The sequence below is a fragment of the Mastigoproctus giganteus genome, chromosome 5 (assembly GCF_048544385.1).
Source record: "Mastigoproctus giganteus isolate SK-2022 chromosome 5, ASM4854438v1, whole genome shotgun sequence".
Classification (NCBI taxonomy): Eukaryota; Metazoa; Arthropoda; class Arachnida; order Uropygi; family Thelyphonidae; genus Mastigoproctus; species Mastigoproctus giganteus.
In genome coordinates, this window is record NC_143579.1 from 85,607,899 (window position 1) to 85,628,505 (window position 20,607).

The 20,607-nt window shown below is 38.5% G+C and overlaps 1 protein-coding gene across 2 annotated transcripts in view; it reads right to left on the reverse strand.

Annotated features, from left to right (window-relative positions):
• Positions 1 to 605: 605 nt before the first annotated feature.
• LOC150085539 (inositol polyphosphate-4-phosphatase type I A) overlaps positions 606 to 20,607 on the reverse strand; it is a 557,621-nt gene continuing 537,619 nt past the window's right edge. The window contains exon 23 of one of the 2 annotated variants that reach the window (XM_090373328.1): positions 606 to 776. In XM_090373328.1, coding sequence (XP_090229454.1) covers positions 689 to 776 — 88 coding nt within the window. In that variant the 3' untranslated portion in view covers positions 606 to 688. Of the gene's footprint in view, positions 777 to 1,002; positions 1,250 to 20,607 lie in introns of those variants that run through there. The other variant, XM_090373327.1, reaches the window with a different exon arrangement.

Here is a 20,607-nt window from a genome sequence, read left to right on the forward strand (position 1 = left end):
TTTTTTTTTTTTTTTTATTTGGCTGGTGCAGCATAAGCCATAGGCTTTCTTGCGCCATGCGGCCATTACTAATACTAATACTATAAGTTTGCTTTTTTTGCTTCATTTGGCACTACTAATATTAATGATAAAACAAATAAAATCTGATTTCATCATGGATTATGGTAATAACAGTTAAAAACCACTGTTTAAAGCTAAAGTAATGTTTATCTTTTAGATAACAAAAGGAATCAAATCTGATTTTATCATGCATTATGGCACCCATCCAGGTGCCAAAAAGGTTGTATATTTTTAAGAAACTGGAGGGCACTGCCAAAACAGAATAGAAAACATTCAGTTAATATTTGTTTTTTAATTAAATAAAATTAAAATGTTTAATTACATGAAATAAAAAAACAAAACCATTAATACTTCTCACATTATATTATTTTCTGTTTTATATAATCATCTGTAATTAGTCCTAACAGCAAACTATGTCCAATTTCGATACAAAAATGTTAAACTTTGAACAAATGAAATTAATTAAATGTGCTTCAGTTGACTAATAAATTTGCTTCTGAAAATTTATAAGCACATTTTTAAAATAACGGACATTTTTGGAGCATAATTTTATTTCAGAATGATTAATTTCGGACACTTAATGATGTCCTTGGATTTTCTGCAAACATATTTTCAGAAAAAGTAGTTGCTAGTTTACAGGCACTACCTTGGACCACCCTGTACTTTGGTGTAATGGACTTAGTTTCCTCCACCCCCAATTCTTTTTGTTTTCATTCCTGCAATATTTAAATTTACAACAGCATTAAACATTTCATATAGAAATACAAAAGCAGTGAATGATCTCAAATTAGAGGATTTCACCAAATCTATTTAACATCTAGAAAACAGACTTGTAATCACTACAACTGTATTAAGGAAATAATTTAAATACGTACTGTTAAATAATCTAAGATAATACTACAAATAGTCTATAATAATATATCATTTCAATCAAATCCCATCACAGGCAATTTCGAAGCAGTACAATTTTATTTGCTCTTATGTTATATAATTTGCTCCTTTGCATCAGTGTAATGTGCTATTCTTCAGGTCACTGCTCAGTTGCAATCTAAGATATTAAGATTGTACATTACCAAAAGTACCTGCTGGAGGCCGATATAACTTAGGTAATGTCATTAACTGCAAGCTGGTAAACGCATATTTTCTTATTCCTACATTTTTCAAAGTGTTTTCTCTCCTTGTTCCTTCACTAGAAAATAGAGGGGAAAAAAAGTTTGATTTAAGCAGTACCTTTTCATATTCTTAAATTACAATTAACACTTTAAACAAAAAAAACAAACAAACAAACATACTATAATACATATTAAATGAAATTCTACATTAGCTTATGAGGGCTGACCAGAAGTAAGCTCCTATAGCACGTAACGTTTATTCCACTGCTCCTGCCATTGGTGAATCAATCTCTCTCCCTTGCCCCCTCAATTTCTGAAGTTACCAAAAGCTGCCCTGTTGTATTATTTGTTTTATTTTATTTTTTAAAGCAAACAGAAAAAACTCATAAGGAACCATATTTGTGCGTGTGTGTGTGTGTGTGTGTGTGTGTGTGTGTGTGTGTGTGTGTGTGTGTGTGTGTGTGTGTGTGTGTGTGTGTGTGTGTGTGTGTGTGTGTGTGTGTGAGGTATAGTTGTTTATTGGTGCATTAGCTGCTACGGCTATGGCTATAATGCACCTATTCATAGGAATATCAGAAAATAATTAAGAATGAAACCAGCTCAATTTCATTTCAGTTCAGAAACTCATTCATAAAAGATTATACACTCCAATTTCTTTCAAAAAACAGAAAAGTTCATTAATATTTGTCTCCCCTCCAATGATATGATGTAATGTCAACGGTTCTTGAAGATTAGCCAGATTTTGAAGTACTGAAGTTCAATGCTGCTAGTGTGAACAGTCAATCAAAATATGTTTGACTGTTAGATGTTTTGAGCAGTGTGGACACTGAGGAGGATTACTGCCCATGAATGGAGGTGAGTCAGAAGGGTATGTCCTATTCTTATCTGAGAGTACCACTTCTTTCTGCCACACTGTCTGATTGCTCAAGTGCCGACCATATTTGTATATGGATAGAGGCTATCCCACATTTGGATTTTTTTTTTTTTTTTGGCTAAAAACTGCTACACAAGCTGGAGTGAGTGCTGTGTAATTTCCAAATCTTCTGTTAAAACTGCATGTACCACAACAAATGCTGAACTCTTCAACCATTTCACAAATAGTCAATATTCTCACTGAAGGGCATCCAGAAAGTTTGTTACTTTTAATGGACATTTGACCCACTTTAAAATGATGGAACATCAAAAACAAACAAAGGCACACCATTGCAACTCAAAATGAAATGTTAGCTACATTAATTCATAAGTTTCAGTCAGTGCAGTGGCGTAGGAATGCCTTGGCATCGGGGCAGGTGCCAAGGGCGCCGACAGGAGAAGGGTGCCACTGACAGACTACATCAGTACAGTGTCAAGCTATTTCGACACCCGAGGCTAGCTGACGAAATGGCGCCCCTCGATGATGTTGAATCAAGATGACAGCACAGGGAGGGTGAAAATTAATTTTCGCACGGTGATTCAAACCTGCATGCATCCTTATATCTGAGTACATACTGCATAGCATCATAGATCTATTTGCTGTCCAGAATGTAACAAGGAACCAATCAGGCGATCGCTTCATCAGCGCATGCTCGAATGCATAGTAGTTCGCAATTCATGCGTTGTGTACAAACTGAATAAGTTATAGTGTTTTTGTGATTGCTATATAAACAGGTAATCGTGAATATTGTGATTTATAATTTAAATAAAACAATAAAGGCCAAATTAATTTTAGACGTGCCACCAAAGAAAAAAAGGTGGACATCAGTACCGCGTAGAAAGACAGCAAAAAGAGGAAATTAGAAAAAAACATTTCACTAGTTTACAAAACTGGCTTACACTAAGCCACTCCAAACCTGAAAGTGACAAAGAAAATGAACATGATTCGAATGAAGATAAAACAAATGATGATGCCATTGAAATGGAAGTCCAAGAAAAGCTCAAACAGTTGAAGTTGGACAATAACCAACGACAGTTTGCAGAAGAAAATGAGGGCAGCAATAACATTAACATGGAACATGTAATTCTGAATTTTAATGATCCGACCACATGGAACTTTAATACCCACAAAAACAGATCTCTTATGGTGCAACGCGGTCCCGAACATATAGTCTTAAATACGTATCCTGTCACTAATGGCCGATGTTTCAATAATTCATGGAAATACAAAAATAAAGGTAATGAGAAAAAAAAAAAGACAGGAAATGGTTATTTTATTGCAAAAACAAAGATGCAATATATTGTTTTACGTGCCTCTTATTTGTATCTGGCACAAATAATGTTCCATTTTGCAGCTCAGATAGATTTAAGGATTGGAATCATCTAAATCCAAACGTTCTTTTTCACGAGAATTAATTACAACACAAACAATTTCACAAAATGAAAATTATTAGAAAAGGGTCTTCAAAAAGGTGGACTAATTAATGACGCTGCACAAGCAGCATTAAGAAGTGATTCGAAATGGTGTCATATATTGAAATGTATATTGTTCTGTACTGAAAATAATTTGGCATTTCATGGATATGCTAGTAATATCAATACCCAAGAAAAGAAATTGTGGCGTATTTTTAAACTTGATAAAATTTGTCAGCCAATTTGACGTTGGTATGAAAAATGTTCTGGAATTGCATATTAAACACCACACTAATTATTTATCTCCAGAAATTCAGAATGAATTTACTAACAAATTAGTAAATTCATTCTGAATTTCTGGAGATACATAATTAGTGTGGTGTTTAATATGCAATTCCAGAATTTCTGGAGATAAATAATTAGTGTGGTGTTTAATATGCGATTCCAGAACATTTTTCATACCAAAGTACGAAGTGAAATAATTTAAAATAACTAAATGCAACAAGGCATAATATGTTAAGAGTAACAGTTTTATATCTATATAATATCAATGTGGATACACCATAGATAACTCTTAAGAAAAAACTACGATAATAGTGTGGGAGCCATCATTTCCTCTGTATCTCATAATGTGGTCGATGATAGGCCAATAGCTTTGAAATGGTGCCGTTTCACTCCCACGAAACAACAGATGACCGCTTGTCGGGATAAAGGAAAACAACTCTCTTCTAAATCTCTAACAGTGTGCTTACAATAGAAGGTTGACCAGAGCCTATTGTCTGAATATTTAATACACCTTGGTCTGGTCTGCCCACTGGCTATGGATACACAGAAAGTAGTTGGTCAGTTCGACTTCTCGGTATGTGGGACAGGTAGTCGGATAGTAATCTCTGCAGATGGTAATCTCTTTATCTTTTAATTCTGGTGTAACAACAGCATTATTGCTTGCTTGAAGGCCATGGGTGAGAACGATGTATACCCAATTAAGTCTAGTAATGCAGTCGTTATATGGAAAATTTTCTTCGTTCTACGAAGAAAATTTTCGTTTCCATAAAATGAAAAAATTTGATAAAGAATAAAATTCTATTTAGCAAATTCTAAAAAAATTTGGTAAAAAGAAAACATCTCTAAATAGAAAAATTTGCTATAAAGACGTTTGTTAAATAGAGGTCCAACTGTACTTATTATTTATTATGATTTTACCAATTATCGAAAAAAGGCATAGGCACAAATTTACCAAGGGCGCTGAAAACCTGGCTACGCCTCTGAGTCAGTGCCTTGCCGGTATCCACATAAAATTTAATGTGCATTTAACTAACCATTTAATTAACTAATCATTTCATAAAATCATTCAACTCCCAATTAGAATTATCTAAACTAGGGATTTCCAACTTGCAGCACATGTGACTTGCCTCTCAATTTTGGAAAAAATAATGTAACAAAAAAATTACATAACCAATTTAAAAAAAAAAAAAAAATCAGAAATGAAGATAAACACAGTTTAAATTTCACCTTTATTTCCAGAAATTATTACCTGGGTTTTGACATGAAGTTAGTTAGCTCCTTGTGACATCAATTGGGTATGGATGAACACTGATTTATTAATCTATATTAAATTTATTTTATAAACATAAAATAATCAGGAGGACCAATATGGTTGATTCTTTTACTGCTACCATCAGTGAAGAAATCATTGCTAATGTTCTTTGAACTCAGGACTCCTCGTAATCTGCCTCGCATGTCTAACCCCTAAGTAATTCGATAATGAACTGGTTTCTACTTAATGATAATTTATAATCATACTATGCATCTTTCTTCTCTGCTACTAAGATCATCAGATCTTCTGTCATCCATTTTACAATGATATCTTTTCATTGTTATCAAAAGATTAGTAGCCTCCAAAATTTGTTCCTTACACATTTCCCATTTAGCTCTTGTAGTCATTAAAATTAGGTCCCACTGAAAAGACAATTTTCCCATGCTGTAAGATACAACTTTCACTTGGCAGTGAGAAATGTTTGGTTGTTTAAGTAGCTACATGTCACATATGTTTGTGTGTGCAGATTTTCTGTCAGATACATGTTATACGTGTGTGTGTGTGTGTGTGTGTGTGTGTGTGTGTGTGTGTGTGTGTGTGTGTGTGTGTGTGTGTGTGTGTGTGTGTGTGTGTAAATTGTTGGTTTATATATTAATATTACGTTTAGATGTATGTATTTTTTTGTATTTTAATCCTTCCTTTGTGCATCATTAATGCCATTGTTTTTTGCCGTATTGGCCAATTGAACATTATACGTGCCAGTATATATTTGTTTCTAATTGTTTGAATGTTACCCATTATTGGTGGTTTTTACATATAGGCATTAGTGTTCATACAATTCTGGTCATTAAGCTAGCCTTATTTAGGTCATCTTAAATCCGCATGGCCTATACATATTAGGTTTAGAAGTTTAATGCTTAATGATAATGAATTTTCATGATAAATTACTGAAAATTTTTTATCTGTAACAAAAGGTAATTACTAATTATTATTAACAGTATATATCTATCTTATTACTATTATACTTTTTTAGTATAATACATTTTTGCATTCCATCACGTGGCCGTCAATCCCCTACTTCGTCGGGGGCTTTGAGTGGATTGACAGCCCTTTCAATGTAAAGCCTCATACTTACTCGTTTCTGTTTGTACCTATCACAGTTTTGCTATTTTATGTTCCTTTTCTTTTGTTTTGTTTAATTTATAAAGTTCCTTCTATAATTTTAATTTTTAGATTTAAGGTTTTGAATTTTTTAAATATTGTTTGCATATCTATTTATAGTATTAATTAGTTTTAATTTTTATTTTTTACGATCTCTTCAGCAAACTGTGATAGAGTACGCAAAGCCCTACAAGTAAGTATCCGATATTGTTAAATTCCTACTTACTTAATTAATGCTGTACTCTGGTGGAGGTCATAGAACAGAAAGGGGGAATTTCCCGCCTTCTATTTGTTTTATAGGTAGCGATCTTTATAGCGCAGTCGCACTAGCGTTATCCTGTGTGTTGATGGTGCATTGGCCTCAGCCCCTGATTTTCATGCCAATGCCTGCGGTGGAGGTTTGTTGTTGGATCGATGATTTTCTATAATATTTATATGGGTTGTGTTAACATGTGGATTAAATTTTTTTTTTTTTTTTTTTAATATAGCATTAGCATTAGTAGAGGCATATGATGCAAGAAAGCAAGCTTATACAGCATCAGCCAAAAAAAAAAAAAAAACCTTCCACTTCACCCCTCCGTTCGTTCGAAATACCTGTCCAGCTGAGCCTTAAATTTATTTAGGCTATCAACTTCCACAACAAGGGATGGAAGTCTGTTCCACCAACCAACTACCCACTGGCTAAAGGCAAATTTCCGCACATCCGTCCTACATCTGTCTTTCCTCAATTTGAATTTATGGCCTCTCAGGTGATTATTCTCAGCAAGAGGCAGTATCCCATCAGCATTGAACATGCTCAAATCATTCAAGGCTTTGTACACCTCTATCAGATCACCTCGCCGGTGCCTAGTCTCCAGACACTGTAATTTGCAAAACTTAAGCCTTTCTTTGTGAGAGCAACCCTTTGTTCCATTCACTAACCTTGTTGCCCTTCTCTGTACTCGTTCCAGCAGCCCTACATCCTTCTTGAAATGAGGCCTCCAGACCTGTATACAGTACTCAAGGTGCGGCCTGACCATTGCCTTATACAAGGGAATAATCATCTCCCTATCCCTGCTAGAAAAATTCCTGTATATCATTGATAAGACACCATGAGCTATCTTGCAGCCCGTCTGCAATACTCAGAGAACTTCATATCTGCCTGCTCAATTACTCCCAGGTCCTTTTCATTCTCTACCACTGTCAGTGTAGTACCACAGAGTTGATACGGTGCTCTGGGGTTGCTGTTTCCCATATGTAGTACTTTACATTTGTCAATGTTAAACTTCATTTGCCACCTCTCAGCCCATCTGCTCAACCTTTCCAGATCTTGTTGCAGCAGCATAGCGTCAGTAGCCTTTGTATTGTCTGCAAACTTGGACATTAAGCTTGATATACCATCATCAGTATTATTTATAAATACAGAAAACAACAATGGACCCAACACTGAACCCTGAGGGACTCCACTAATAACATTAGTCCACGAGCAGTGTCCATTAATTACCACTCTCCTGCCACTCAATTACCACGTCTTCTGCCACTCAACCATCCCTTTATCCATAGCAACAATTTGCCACCAATACCACACTGCTCCAATTTGTGCAGCAGCCTTCCATGTGTAGCAGTATCAAAAGCCTTTCTAAGACCCAAAATATAATATCAAAGTTATTCCCTGCATCCAATTCTTTTGTGACTACATCATAGTATCCAATCAAATTGGTCAGGCAAGACCTTCCCTTAACAAAACCATGCTGTGTCTGAGCTATAACTGAATTCTTGTCAAGATGATCCTGCAGTGCTTTAACCAGTGCTTCCATTAATTTTCCTGGAACAGAAGTTAAACTCACAGGTCTATAATTACTTGTGTCAGGCTTTGATCCTCCTTTGTGAATTGGGGTTACATTTGCACATCTCCAGTCTGTGGGTACCTCCCCTGAGTTCAAGGAAGCTCTTATAATTATAGCTAACGGATTGCTTACTTCCTTTGCTGCCTCATTTAATATAACTGGATAGATCCCATCCACCCCAGGTGCCTTAGCATTAGTAGAGGCATATGATGCAAGAAAGCAAGCTAATTCAGCATCAGCCAAAAAAAAACCAAAAAAAAAAAAAAAAAAACACACCACTCCCATTCCACCCCTCCGTTCGCTCGAAATACCTGTCCAGTTGAGCCTTAAATTTGTTTAGGCTATCAACTTCAACAACAAGTGATGGAAGTCGGTTCCACCAACCAACCACCCGCTGGCCAAAGGCAAATTTCCGCACATCTATCCGACATCCGTCCTTCACCAATTTGAATTTATGCCCTCTGAGCTGATTATTCTGAGCAAGGTGAAGAATCCCATTGGCATTGAGCATGCTGAAACCATTCAAAGCCTTATACACCTCTATCAGATCACCTCGCCGGTGCCTAGTCTCCAGACTCTGTAATTTGCAAAACTTAAGCCTTTCTTCATAAGAGAAACCCTTTGTTCCATTCACTAATCTTGTTGCCCTTCTCTGTACCCGTTCCAGCAGCTCTACATCCTTCTTGAAATGAGGCCTCCAGACCTGTATACAGTACTCAAGATGTGGCCTAACCATTGCCTTATACAAGGGAATAATCACCTCCTTATCCCTGCTAGAAAAATTACTGTATATCATTGACAAGACACCATGAGCTACTCTTGCAGCTCGTCTGCACTGCTCAGAGAACTTCATATCTGCCTGCACAATTACCCCCAGGTCCTTTTCATTCTCCACCACTGTCAGTGTAGTACCGCAGAGTTGATACGTTGCTCTGGGGTTACTGTTTCTCATATGTAGTACTTTATGTTAAACTTCAATGTTATTTGTCAATGTTAAACTTCAATGTTATTTGTCAATGTTAAACTTCAATGTTATTTGTCAATGTTAAACTTCATTTGCCACCTCTCAGCCCATCTGTTCAACCTTTCCAGATCCTGTTGCAGCAGAATAGCGTCAGTGGTGTCCTTAACAATCCTGCCAACCTTTGTATCATCTGCAACTTGGACATTAAACTTGATATCCCATCATCAATATCATTCATAAACACCGAAAACAACAACGGACCCAACACTGAATCCTGAGGAACTCCACTAATAACATTAGTCCACGTTGAGCAGTGTCCACTGATTACCACTCTCTGTCTTCTGCCACTCAACCATCCCCTTATCCATATCAGCAATTTGCCTCCAATGCCACACTGCTCCAATTTGTGCAGCAGTCTTCCATGTGCAACAGTATCAAAAGCCTTTCTAAGATCCAAATATATAATATCAAAGTTATTCCCTGCATCCAGTTCTTTTGTGACTACATCATAGTATCCAATAAAATTGGTCAGGCAAGACCTGCCCCTTAACAAAACCATGCTGCGTCTGAGCTATAACTGAATTCTTGTCTAGATGATCCTGCAGTGCTTCTTTAACCAGTGCCTCCATTAATTTACCTGGAACAGAAGTTAAACTAACAGGTCTATAATTACTTGTGACAGCCTTTGATCCTCCTTTGTGAATTGGGGTTACATTTGCACATCTCCAGTCTATGGGTACCTCCCCTGAGTCCAAAGAAGCTCTCATAATTATGGCTAGGGGTTTGCTTACTTTCTTTGCTGCCTCCTTTAATATAACTGGATAGATCCCATCCACCCCAGGTGCCTTTTTTATGTTTATCCTCAACAATCTCTCCTCCACTTTCCTCTCAGTTATTACAAAATCATCTAGCTCACTGCCAGAGTTTACTTCACCTCTGGCATTCCCCTTCCTGAATAACTCCTCATGTGTGAATGTGGATGCAAAATATTGATTTAGTTTGTTAGCTACTTGAGCAGGATCATCAACAGTTGAACCATCAATATCAATCTGACCAGTGGACCAATCTGATTCATCCCCTTCCTTCTAGAGTTTACATAAGTAAAGAACTGAACTCCTTGCTGTTTTTCTTTGCATTCCTTGCCAAAGATTTCTCGTAATCTGCCTTCGCCCGCCTAACCTCCTTTGTAAATTGGTTATAGATCAACTTATATCTATCATAGGGTTCTGTGTCACATGTTAATTTATATGTATCCCATGCATTTTTCTTCTCTACCATATGTCTCATTAGTTTATCTGACATCCATTTAGGCCTGAACCTTGAACAATATTTCTTAGTTGGTATGTAAAGTCTAGTAGCTTCCATGATAAGTTCTTTGAATGCTTCCCATTTTGAGTTTGCTGTTGGTAACATCATCAGTTGGTCAAACTGTATAGAATTTAAATACTGTCTAAGACCAGCATAGTCGCCTTTACGAAAGCAATAACCCTTCCCTTTACCCCTGATGGTAGTTACCTCCTTGAGTAAATCCCACTTCAGCACACTGTGATCACTGCCACTTAGTGGTTCCTGTATCTGCAGATTCTTAATGCATGAAGAATCACTACTGATAATCAAGTCAAGAGTATTGCTCCCTCTAGTTGCCTCCCGAACATGCTGATTTAGAAAACAATCATCCAATAAATCTCCCCAAAAGCCTTGGTAGTGTGTGAGTGACCAACCCACAAATTCCAGTCAATATCTGGAAAATTAAAATCCCCCATTATAAGACTCTCTGATTTACTGGCCCACTCTATTTCCCTGTACAGTTTCTTATTATACTCCTCAGAGTCATTAGGCCTATAGCACACTCCTACTCTCAATTTTGATCTCCTAATGCTTATGTCACATCAAACTGACTCGACACTGCACTGTCCAGCGATGTCGACTGGCTTCACTTCCTTGGATTTTATGTGTTTCTTAACTAATAGCATAACCCCTCCTCCCTTACTATCCTGTCTATCCTTTCTGTAGACGTTGTACTCCCCAAATTCCAGTTCTGCATTACTTATATCTGTGTGACACCACGTCTCTGATATCCCAACAATATTCGCCTTTGATGCTTTGAGCATTACCTCAAATTCATCTAATTTATTTACCAAACGCCTAGCATTGGTGTACACGCAAGTATACATGCACCTGTTCTTTTTCTTAGCTTCCCTAACACAACCCATGTGTTTTCTTGTACCTCAATGACTCCCAGCAGTCTCTGAAATATCCTGCATCTTATTTTTCAAGATGCTGCTCATTCCAATAGAAGCAGTGCAAGAATCACTTTCACCTCTGCCAGTGGCTACTGTTAATCTATTAGTCCTTGTATCCCCCCCAATCTAGCAGTTTTCCGAAGCACCTAACACTGCCTCGATAGCATCAACAAACATTCTTGCACCCTTTCTATTTAAGTGTATCCCATCCCCGTAGAAGCAGTCTCTCCTGTTAAGAAGTACAGACAAGGCTGAAAAAAATTCTACCCCTTGAGCCTTGCACAATGTTTCCAGGGCCGAATTGATCGATAGGGCTCTCATCATATACTCCCTCCTATTGTGTCTGGGCAGAATTGCAGACACTTTCAAATTCAACCCTAATTCACAGCTTTTTTCCAACAGTGACCTGTACTTGTTAAGTAATTCCGCCAGTCTCCTACTTTTAATATCATTAGTGCCAACGTGTACAGCTATCACCTTTTGTGCCCTTAAAAGATGATATCCGCTCTACATCATCAACCTTTACCCCTGACAGACATACCCTGGTCCTGTTCCACCTATCCTTTTTACAAAGCATGTTTCCCGTTTCCCTGACAATAGAGTCACAAACAACTACTAGTTCCTTTGGGATCAGCACATTCTGCCTTGGGGGTTGCCGCTGTGTTGCGTGATGCTCAAGTGCAAGCTCTGGCGTTGGTGTGGGCAGCTGAGAGCTTGCTGGGCCCCTCACTTTTAATACTTCGAGGGCATGCACCCTCGATGTGTATCGAATATGTATATATATATGCAATGCAGGGGGATAGCTATGGGGTCCAGCAGTTCATGTGCTATAGCTAACCTCTACCTGCACCATTATGAAAGCAACATCACAGAAAATATTAAATTCTACAAATATATAGATGACGTCCTCGTGATCAACTATGACAACTTTGCAAATGTAGCAAAGAACACTTACCCAACAGACTTAAAAATTGAATGTACAAATCCGGATAACAACCAACAAGCTGTCTACTTAGACAGTGAAATCGCCATCAACCAAAACAAAATACACATCACTATGATAAAAGAGACTTTTAAAAATCTGCAACAATATAGAAAGCGTAAAGATGGCAATACAAAAACTCATAAAAACCCTAGATATAAACAAAATTCCCAACTGATTCAGTAGGTATCACATAGAAACTGGCCATATACGCAAATATTAGAACACATCACCCCAATGTAGACCCACATATATTCATCGAAGACCATCTAAAAATAAAATAGTATTTACTCAGAAAAAGTATCCCCAAGTTTATAAGGTTTATTGCACTCAGATGAGGCTCGTCGTCTGACTGAACTACAGCCTATTGCCAAAAAAAATTTAATCCACATGTTAATACAACCCATATAAAGATTACAGAAAATCATCGATCCAACAACAAACCTCCACCGCAGGCATTGGCATGAAAATCGGGGCCCGAGGCCAATGCACCATCAACACACAGGATAACGCTAGTGCGACTGCGCTATAAAGATCGCTACCTATAAAACAAATAGAAGGCGGGAAATTGCCCCTTTCTGTTCTATGACCTCCACCGGAGTACAGCATTAATTAAGTAAGTAGGAATTTAACGATATCGGATACTTACTCATAGGGCTTTGTGTACTCTATCACAGTTTGCTGAAGAGATCGTAAAAAATAAAAATTAAAACTAATTAATACTATAAATAGATATGCAAACTATTTAAAAAAATCAAAAACTTAAATCTAAAAATTAAAATTATAGAAGGAACTTTATAAATTAAACAAAACAAAAGAAAAGGAACTTAAAATAGCAAAACTGTGATAGGTACAAACAGAAACGAGCAAGTATGAGGCATTACATCGAAAGGGCTGTCAATCCACTCAAAGCCCCCGACGAAGTAGGGGATTGACGGCCACGTGATGGAATGCAAAAATGTATTATACTAAAAAAGTATAATAGTAATAAGATAGAAATATACTGTTAATAATAATTAGTAATTACTTTTTGCTACAGATAAAAAATTTTCAGTAATTTAAAATGAAAATTCATTATCATTAAGCATTAAACTTCTAAACCTAATATGTATAGGCCATGCGGATTTAAGATGACCTAAATAAGGCTAGCTTAATGACCAGAACTGTATGAACACTAATGTCTATATGTAAAAACCACCAATAATAGGTAACATTCGAACAATTAGAAACATGTGTGCATATATATATATATATTTTTTTATGAAAACCCCAAACGAGAGGTATTAGAACCTATAGTACTTAGAACTGTGCTTAGGTTGGAGGTTAAGAAGACAAAAGAAGATATTTGTTGACATTAGACTCGAACTTCTGAAGACTGTAATTTTCAAGAAATATGTACGAAGAAAGGTTGTTCCAGAAAATGGCAGTTGAATGAATAGCATTAGCATTAGTAGAGGCATATGATGCAAGAAAGCAAGCTTATTCAGCATCAGCCAAAAAAAAAAAACACACACACACCACTCCCATTTCACCCCTCCATTCGTTCGAAATACCTGTCCAGTTGAGCTTTAAATTTGTTTAGGCTATCAACTACAACAAGTGATGGAAGTCGGTTCCACCAACCAACCACCCGCTGGCCAAAGGCAAATTTCCGCACATCTATCCGACATCCGTCCTTCCTCAATTTGAATTTATGCCCTCTGAGCTGATTATTCTGAGCAAGGTGAAGAATCCCATTGGCATTGAGCATGCTGAAACCATTCAAAGCCTTATACACCTCTATCAGATCACCTCGCCGGTGCCTAGTCTCCAGACTCTGTAATATGCAAAACTTAAGCCTTTCTTCGTAAGAGCAACCCTGTGTTCCATTCACTAATCTTGTTGCCCTTCTCTGTACCCGTTCCAGCAGCTCTACATCCTTCTTGAAATGAGGCCTCCAGACCTGTATACAGTACTCAAGATGTGGCCTAACCATTGCCTTATACAAGGGAATAATCACCTCCTTATCCCTGCTAGAAAAATTACTGTATATCATTGACAAGACACCATGAGCTACTCTTGCAGCTCGTCTGCACTGCTCAGAGAACTTCATATCTGCCTGCACAATTACCCCCAGGTCCTTTTCATTCTCCACCACTGTCAGTGTAGTACCGCAGAGTTGATACGTTGCTCTGGGGTTACTGTTTCTCATATGTAGTACTTTATGTTAAACTTCAATGTTATTTGTCAATGTTAAACTTCAATGTTATTTGTCAATGTTAAACTTCAATGTTATTTGTCAATGTTAAACTTCATTTGCCACCTCTCAGCCCATCTGTTCAACCTTTCCAGATCCTGTTGCAGCAGAATAGCGTCAGTGGTGTCCTTAACAATCCTGCCAACCTTTGTATCATCTGCAACTTGGACATTAAACTTGATATCCCATCATCAATATCATTCATAAACACCGAAAACAACAACGGACCCAACACTGAACCCTGAGGAACTCCACTAATAACATTAGTCCACGTTGAGCAGTGTCCACTGATTACCACTCTCTGTCTTCTGCCACTCAACCATCCCCTTATCCATAGCAGCAATTTGCCTCCAATGCCACACTGCTCCAATTTGTGCAGCAGTCTTCCATGTGCAACAGTATCAAAAGCCTTTCTAAGATCCAAATATATAATATCAAAGTTATTCCCTGCATCCAGTTCTTTTGTGACTACATCATAGTATCCAATAAAATTGGTCAGGCAAGACCTGCCCTTAACAAAACCATGCTGCGTCTGAGCTATAACTGAATTCTTGTCTAGATGATCCTGCAGTGCTTCTTTAACCAGTGCCTCCATTAATTTACCTGGAACAGAAGTTAAACTAACAGGTCTATAATTACTTGTGACAGCCTTTGATCCTCCTTTGTGAATTGGGGTTACATTTGCACATCTCCAGTCTATGGGTACCTCCCCTGAGTCCAAAGAAGCTCTCATAATTATGGCTAGGGGTTTGCTTACTTTCTTTGCTGCCTCCTTTAATATAACTGGATAGATCCCATCCACCCCAGGTGCCTTTTTTATGTTTATCCTCAACAATCTCTCCTCCACTTTCCTCTCAGTTATTACAAAATCATCCAGCTCACTGCCAATGTTTACTTTACCTACATCATTCTCCTTCCTGAATAACTCCTCATGCGTGAATGTAGATGCAAAATACTCGTTTAGATTGTTAGCCACCTGAGCAGGATCCTCAACTGTTGAACCATCAATATCCAGTGGACCAATCTGATTCATCCCTTTCCTTCTTGAGTTTAAATATGTAAAGAACTCTTTTCTGTTTTTCTTTGCATCCTTTGCCAAGGATTTTTCGTAGTCTGCCTTTCCCTGCCTAAGGCTCCCATGTCATAGGCTTCCATGTCACCCATTAATTTGTATGTTTCCCATGCATTTTTCTTCTCTGCCACATGTCTCATTAGTTCATCTGACAACCATTTAGGCCTAAACCTTGAACAATATTTCTTAGTTGGTATGTAAAGCCTGGTAGCCTCCAAGATTAGTTCCTTGAATGCTTCCCATTTTAAGTTTGCTGTTGGTAACATCATCAGTTGGTCCCACTGTATAGAATTTAAATACTGTCTCAGACCATCATAGTCGCCTTTACGAAAACAAAAACCCTTCCCTTTACCTCTGATGGTAGTTACCTCCTTGAGTAAATCCCACTTCAACACACTGTGATCACTGCCACCTAGTGGTTCATTTATCTGCAGATTCTTAATGCACGAAGAATCACTACTGATAATCAGATCAAGAGTATTGCTCCCTCTTTTTGCCTCACGAACATGCTGATGTAGAAAACAATCATCCAATAAATCCACAAAAGCCTTGCTAGAGTGCGAGTGACCAACCCACAAATTCCAGTCAATATCTGGGAAATTAAAATCCGCCATTGTAAGACTCTCTGATTTACTGGCCCACTCTATTTCCCTGTACAATATCTTATTATACTCATCAGAGTCATTAGGCCTATAGCACACTCCTACTCTCAATTTTGATTTCCCTATGCTTATGTCACACCAAACTGACTCGACACTGCCCTGTCCATCGATGTCGACTGGCTTCACTTCCTTGGACTTTGTGTTTCTTAATTAATAGCATAACCCCTCCTCCCCTCCTGTCCTGTCTATCCTTTCTATACACATTGTATTCCCCAAATTCCAGTTCCGCATTACTTATATCTGTGTGACACCACGTCTCTGATATCCCAACAATATCTGCCTTTGATGTTTTGAGCAATACCTCAAATTCATCAAATTTATTTACCAAACTCCTAGCATTGGTGTACACGCAGGTATACATGCACCTGTTTCTATTCCTAGCTACCCTAACACAACCCATGTGTTTACTTGTACTGCAATGACTCCCAGCAGTCTCTGAAATATCCTGCATCTTGTTTTTCAGGCTTCTGCTCATTTCAATAGAAGCAGTGCAAGAATCACTTCCACCTCTGCCAGTGGCTACTGTTAATCTATTAGTCCTTGTATCCCCCCCAACTAGCAGATCAATTCGGCCCTGGAAAGATTGTGCAAGGCTCAAGGGGTAGAATTTTTTTCAGCCTGGACTGTACTTGTTAACAGGAGAGATTGCTTCTACAGGGATGGGATACACTTAAATAGAAAGGGTGCAAGAATATTTGCTGATGCTATCGAGGCAGTGTTAGGTGGGTCGGAAAACTGCTAGTTTGGGGGGATACAAAGACTAATAGTTTAACAGTAACCGCAGGCAGAGGTGAAGGTGATTCTTGCACAACTTCTATTAGAATAAGAAGCGACCTGGAGCGAGGGGTGTTGGGGGTTTCAGGGACGGATGGCAGTCATCATGGAATAGTTGGGTATATGGGATGTGTTAGGGTAACAAGGAATAGGCATAGGAGCATGTATGCTTGCATGTATACCAATGCTAGAAGTATAGTAAATAAACTTGATGAATTTGAAGTGTTGGTCAAGACATCAATGGCGGATATTGTTGGGATAGCAGAGACGTGGTGTCACACAGATATAAGGAATGCTGAACTGGAATTTGGGGAGTACAATGTGTACAGAAAGGATAGACAGGACAGAAAGGGAGGGGGTGTTATGCTGTTAATTAAGAAAAACATAAAATCAAAGGAAGTGCACCCAGTTAATATAGATGAACAGTGCTCTGTTGAGTCGGTTTGGTGTGAGATAAGCACTGCGAAAGGAAAAATAAGAGTAGGAGTGTGTTATAGGCCTAATGACTTGAATGAGTACAATGAACAATTGTACAGAGAAATAGAGTGGGCCAGTAAATCAGAATGTCTTATAATGGGGGATTTTAACTTCCCAGATATTGACTGGAACTTGTGGGTTGGTCACTCACACACTAGTCAGACTTTTGTGGATTTATTGGATGATTGTTTTCTGCAGCAGCATGTTCGAGAGGCAACCAGATAAAGGAACCACTAGGTGGCAGTGATCACAGTGTGCTGAAGTGGGATTTATTCAAAGAGGTAACTACCGTCAGGGGTAAAGGAAAGGGATTTTGCTTCCGTAAAGGGGAGTACAGTGGTCTCAGATTGTTTTTAAATTCTGTACAGTGGGATCAACTGACGATGTTACAAACAGTAAATTCTAAGTGGGAAGCATTCAAAGAATTAATCGTGGAAGCAACTAGACTTTATATACCGATTAAGAAATATCGTTCAAGGTTTAGGCCTAAATGGTTATCAAATGAACTAATGAGACTCGTGACAGAGAAGAAAAATGCATGGGATGCATATAAATTATCAGGTGACGCAGAAGCCTGTGGCAGATATAAGCTAGTCTGTAATCAGGTCATGGAGGCGCCTCCGTAGCCAGGTGGGAAGGAGCAGCAGTGCGTAGCACACGCTTCTTGATTAGACCGGGGTTCGAGCCCGTCACCACCAAATACGGATGATGCGGAAAGGTCAGGAAATGACCACCGCATATCCCGGAGTAATATGGCCTAAGCTGCTAATGCTCCTAAAAACCAAACAACAACAACAACAACAATCAGGTCACAAAGGAGGTTCGGCAGGCGAAGGCGGATTACGAGAAATCTTTGGCAAAAGATGCTAAGAAAAACAGCAAGGATTTCTTTACTTATATAAACTCTAAAAGGAAGGGGATGAATATGATTGGTCCACTTGACATCGATGGTTCGACTGTTGATGATCCTGCTCAGATAGCAAACAAACTGAATGAGTATTTTGCATCTACATTCACACGTGAGGAATTATTACAATTTGAAAATGGAAGAAGGTTATCAAATTGTAGCAGTGTGCTTAATGATTTTGTAATAACTGAGAGCAAAGTGGAGGAGAAATTGTTGAAGTTAAACATAAGAAAGGCACCTGGAAATATCGTTCAAGGTTTAGGCCTAAATGGTTATCAAATGAACTAATGAGACTCGTGACAGAGAAGAAAAATGCATGGGATGCATATAAATTATCAGGTGACGCAGAAGCCTTTGCCGCCTCCTTTAAAATAACTGGATAGATCTATCCAGTTATTTTAAAGGAGGCGGCAAAGCAACTAAGCAAACCCTTAGCCATAATTATGAGAGCATCCTTGGACTCAGGAGAGGTTCCCACGGACTGGAGATGTGCAAATGTGTCCCCAATTCACAAAGGTGGATCGAAGGGTGACACGAGTAATTACAGACCAGTTAGTTTAACTTCTGTTCCGGGTAAAATAATGGAGTCGCTGGTTAAAGATGCATTGCAGGATCATCTAGACAAGACTGCAGCAATAATTCAAACACAGCATGGGTTTGTTATGGGAAAGTCTTGTCTGACAAATTTGATTGGTTATTATGATGTGGTCACAAAGGAACTGGATGCAAAAAATAATTTTGATATCATATACTTGGATTTCAGGAAAGCTTTTGACACTGTTGCGCATGGAAGACTATTGTACAAATTGGAGCAGAATGGTATTAAGGGTAAGTTGCTACAATGGATAAAAGGATGGTTAAGTGGGAGAAGACAGAGGGTGGTAATCAATGGGTGCTGCTCTTCGTGGACTAATGTTATTAGTGGAGTCCCACAGGGTTCGGTGTTGGGTCCACTGTTGTTTTGTGTATTTATCAATGATATTGATGAAGGTATATCAGGCTTAATGTTGAAGTTTGCAGATGACACAAAGGTTGGCAGGGTTGTTAATGACAGTAATAGCAGTGTGCTACTGCAACAGGATCTAGATAATTTGGGCAGATGGGCTAAGAAGTGGCAACTGAAGTTCAACCTTGACAAATGCAAAGTACTGCATATGGGTAGAAGTAACCCCAGAGAAACGTACCAACTGTGTGGTACTACACTTAAGGTGGTAGAAAATGAAAAAGACCTGGGAGTAATTGTGCAGTCAGATATGAAGTTTTCTGAGCAGTGCAGACAGGCTGCTAGGGCGGGTCATGGGGTTTTGTCAATGATATATAGGAATTTTGCTAGCAGGGAAAAGGAGGTGATTGTCCCTCTGTATAAGGCAATGGTCAGGCCACGCCTTGAGTACTGCGTACAGGTCTGGAGGCCTCATTTTAGGAAGGATGTAGATTTGCTTGAGCGTGTACAGAGAAGAGCAACACGATTGGTGAGGGGAATGAAGGGATTCTCTTACCAAGAGAGGCTTAAGTTCTGCAAATTGCAGTGGCTGGAGACTAGGCACCTGCGCGGTGATCTGATTGAGGTCTATAAGGCCTTGAATGGGTTGAGCACGCTGAATTCTGATGGGATCCTTCCACTTGTTCAGATTACCAACCTACGGGGACATAAGTTCAAATTAAGAAAGGACAGATGTAGAATAGATGTGCGGAAATTTGCCTTTAGCCAGCGGGTGGTTAATTGCTGGAACAAACTTCCATCTGTCGTTGTAGAAGTTGATAGGTTAAATAAATTTAAGGAGGAACTGGACAGGCATTTGGAGGGAATGGTGTGATTTTTTTTTTTTTTTTTTTTTTGGCTGATGCTGCATAAGCTCCTACACTTGCTTTCTTGCATCATGTGCTACTACTACTACTACTACTACTGCAATGACTCCCAGCAGTCTCTGAAATATCCTGCATCTTGTTTTTCAGGTTTCTGCTCATTTGAATAGAAGCAGTGCAAGAATCACTTCCACCTCTGCCATGGCTACTGTTAATCTTTTAGTCCTTGTATCCCCCCCAACTAGCAGTTTTCCGACCCACCTAACACTGCCTCGACAGCATCAGCAAAAATTCTTGCACCCTTTCTATTTAAGTGTATCCCATCCCTGTAGAAGCAATCTCTCCTGTTAACAAGTACAGTCCAGGCTGAAAAAAATTCTACCCCTTGAGCCTTGCACAATCCCTTCAGGGCCGAATTGATCGACAAGGCTCTCATCATATACTCCCTCCTATCGTGTCTGGG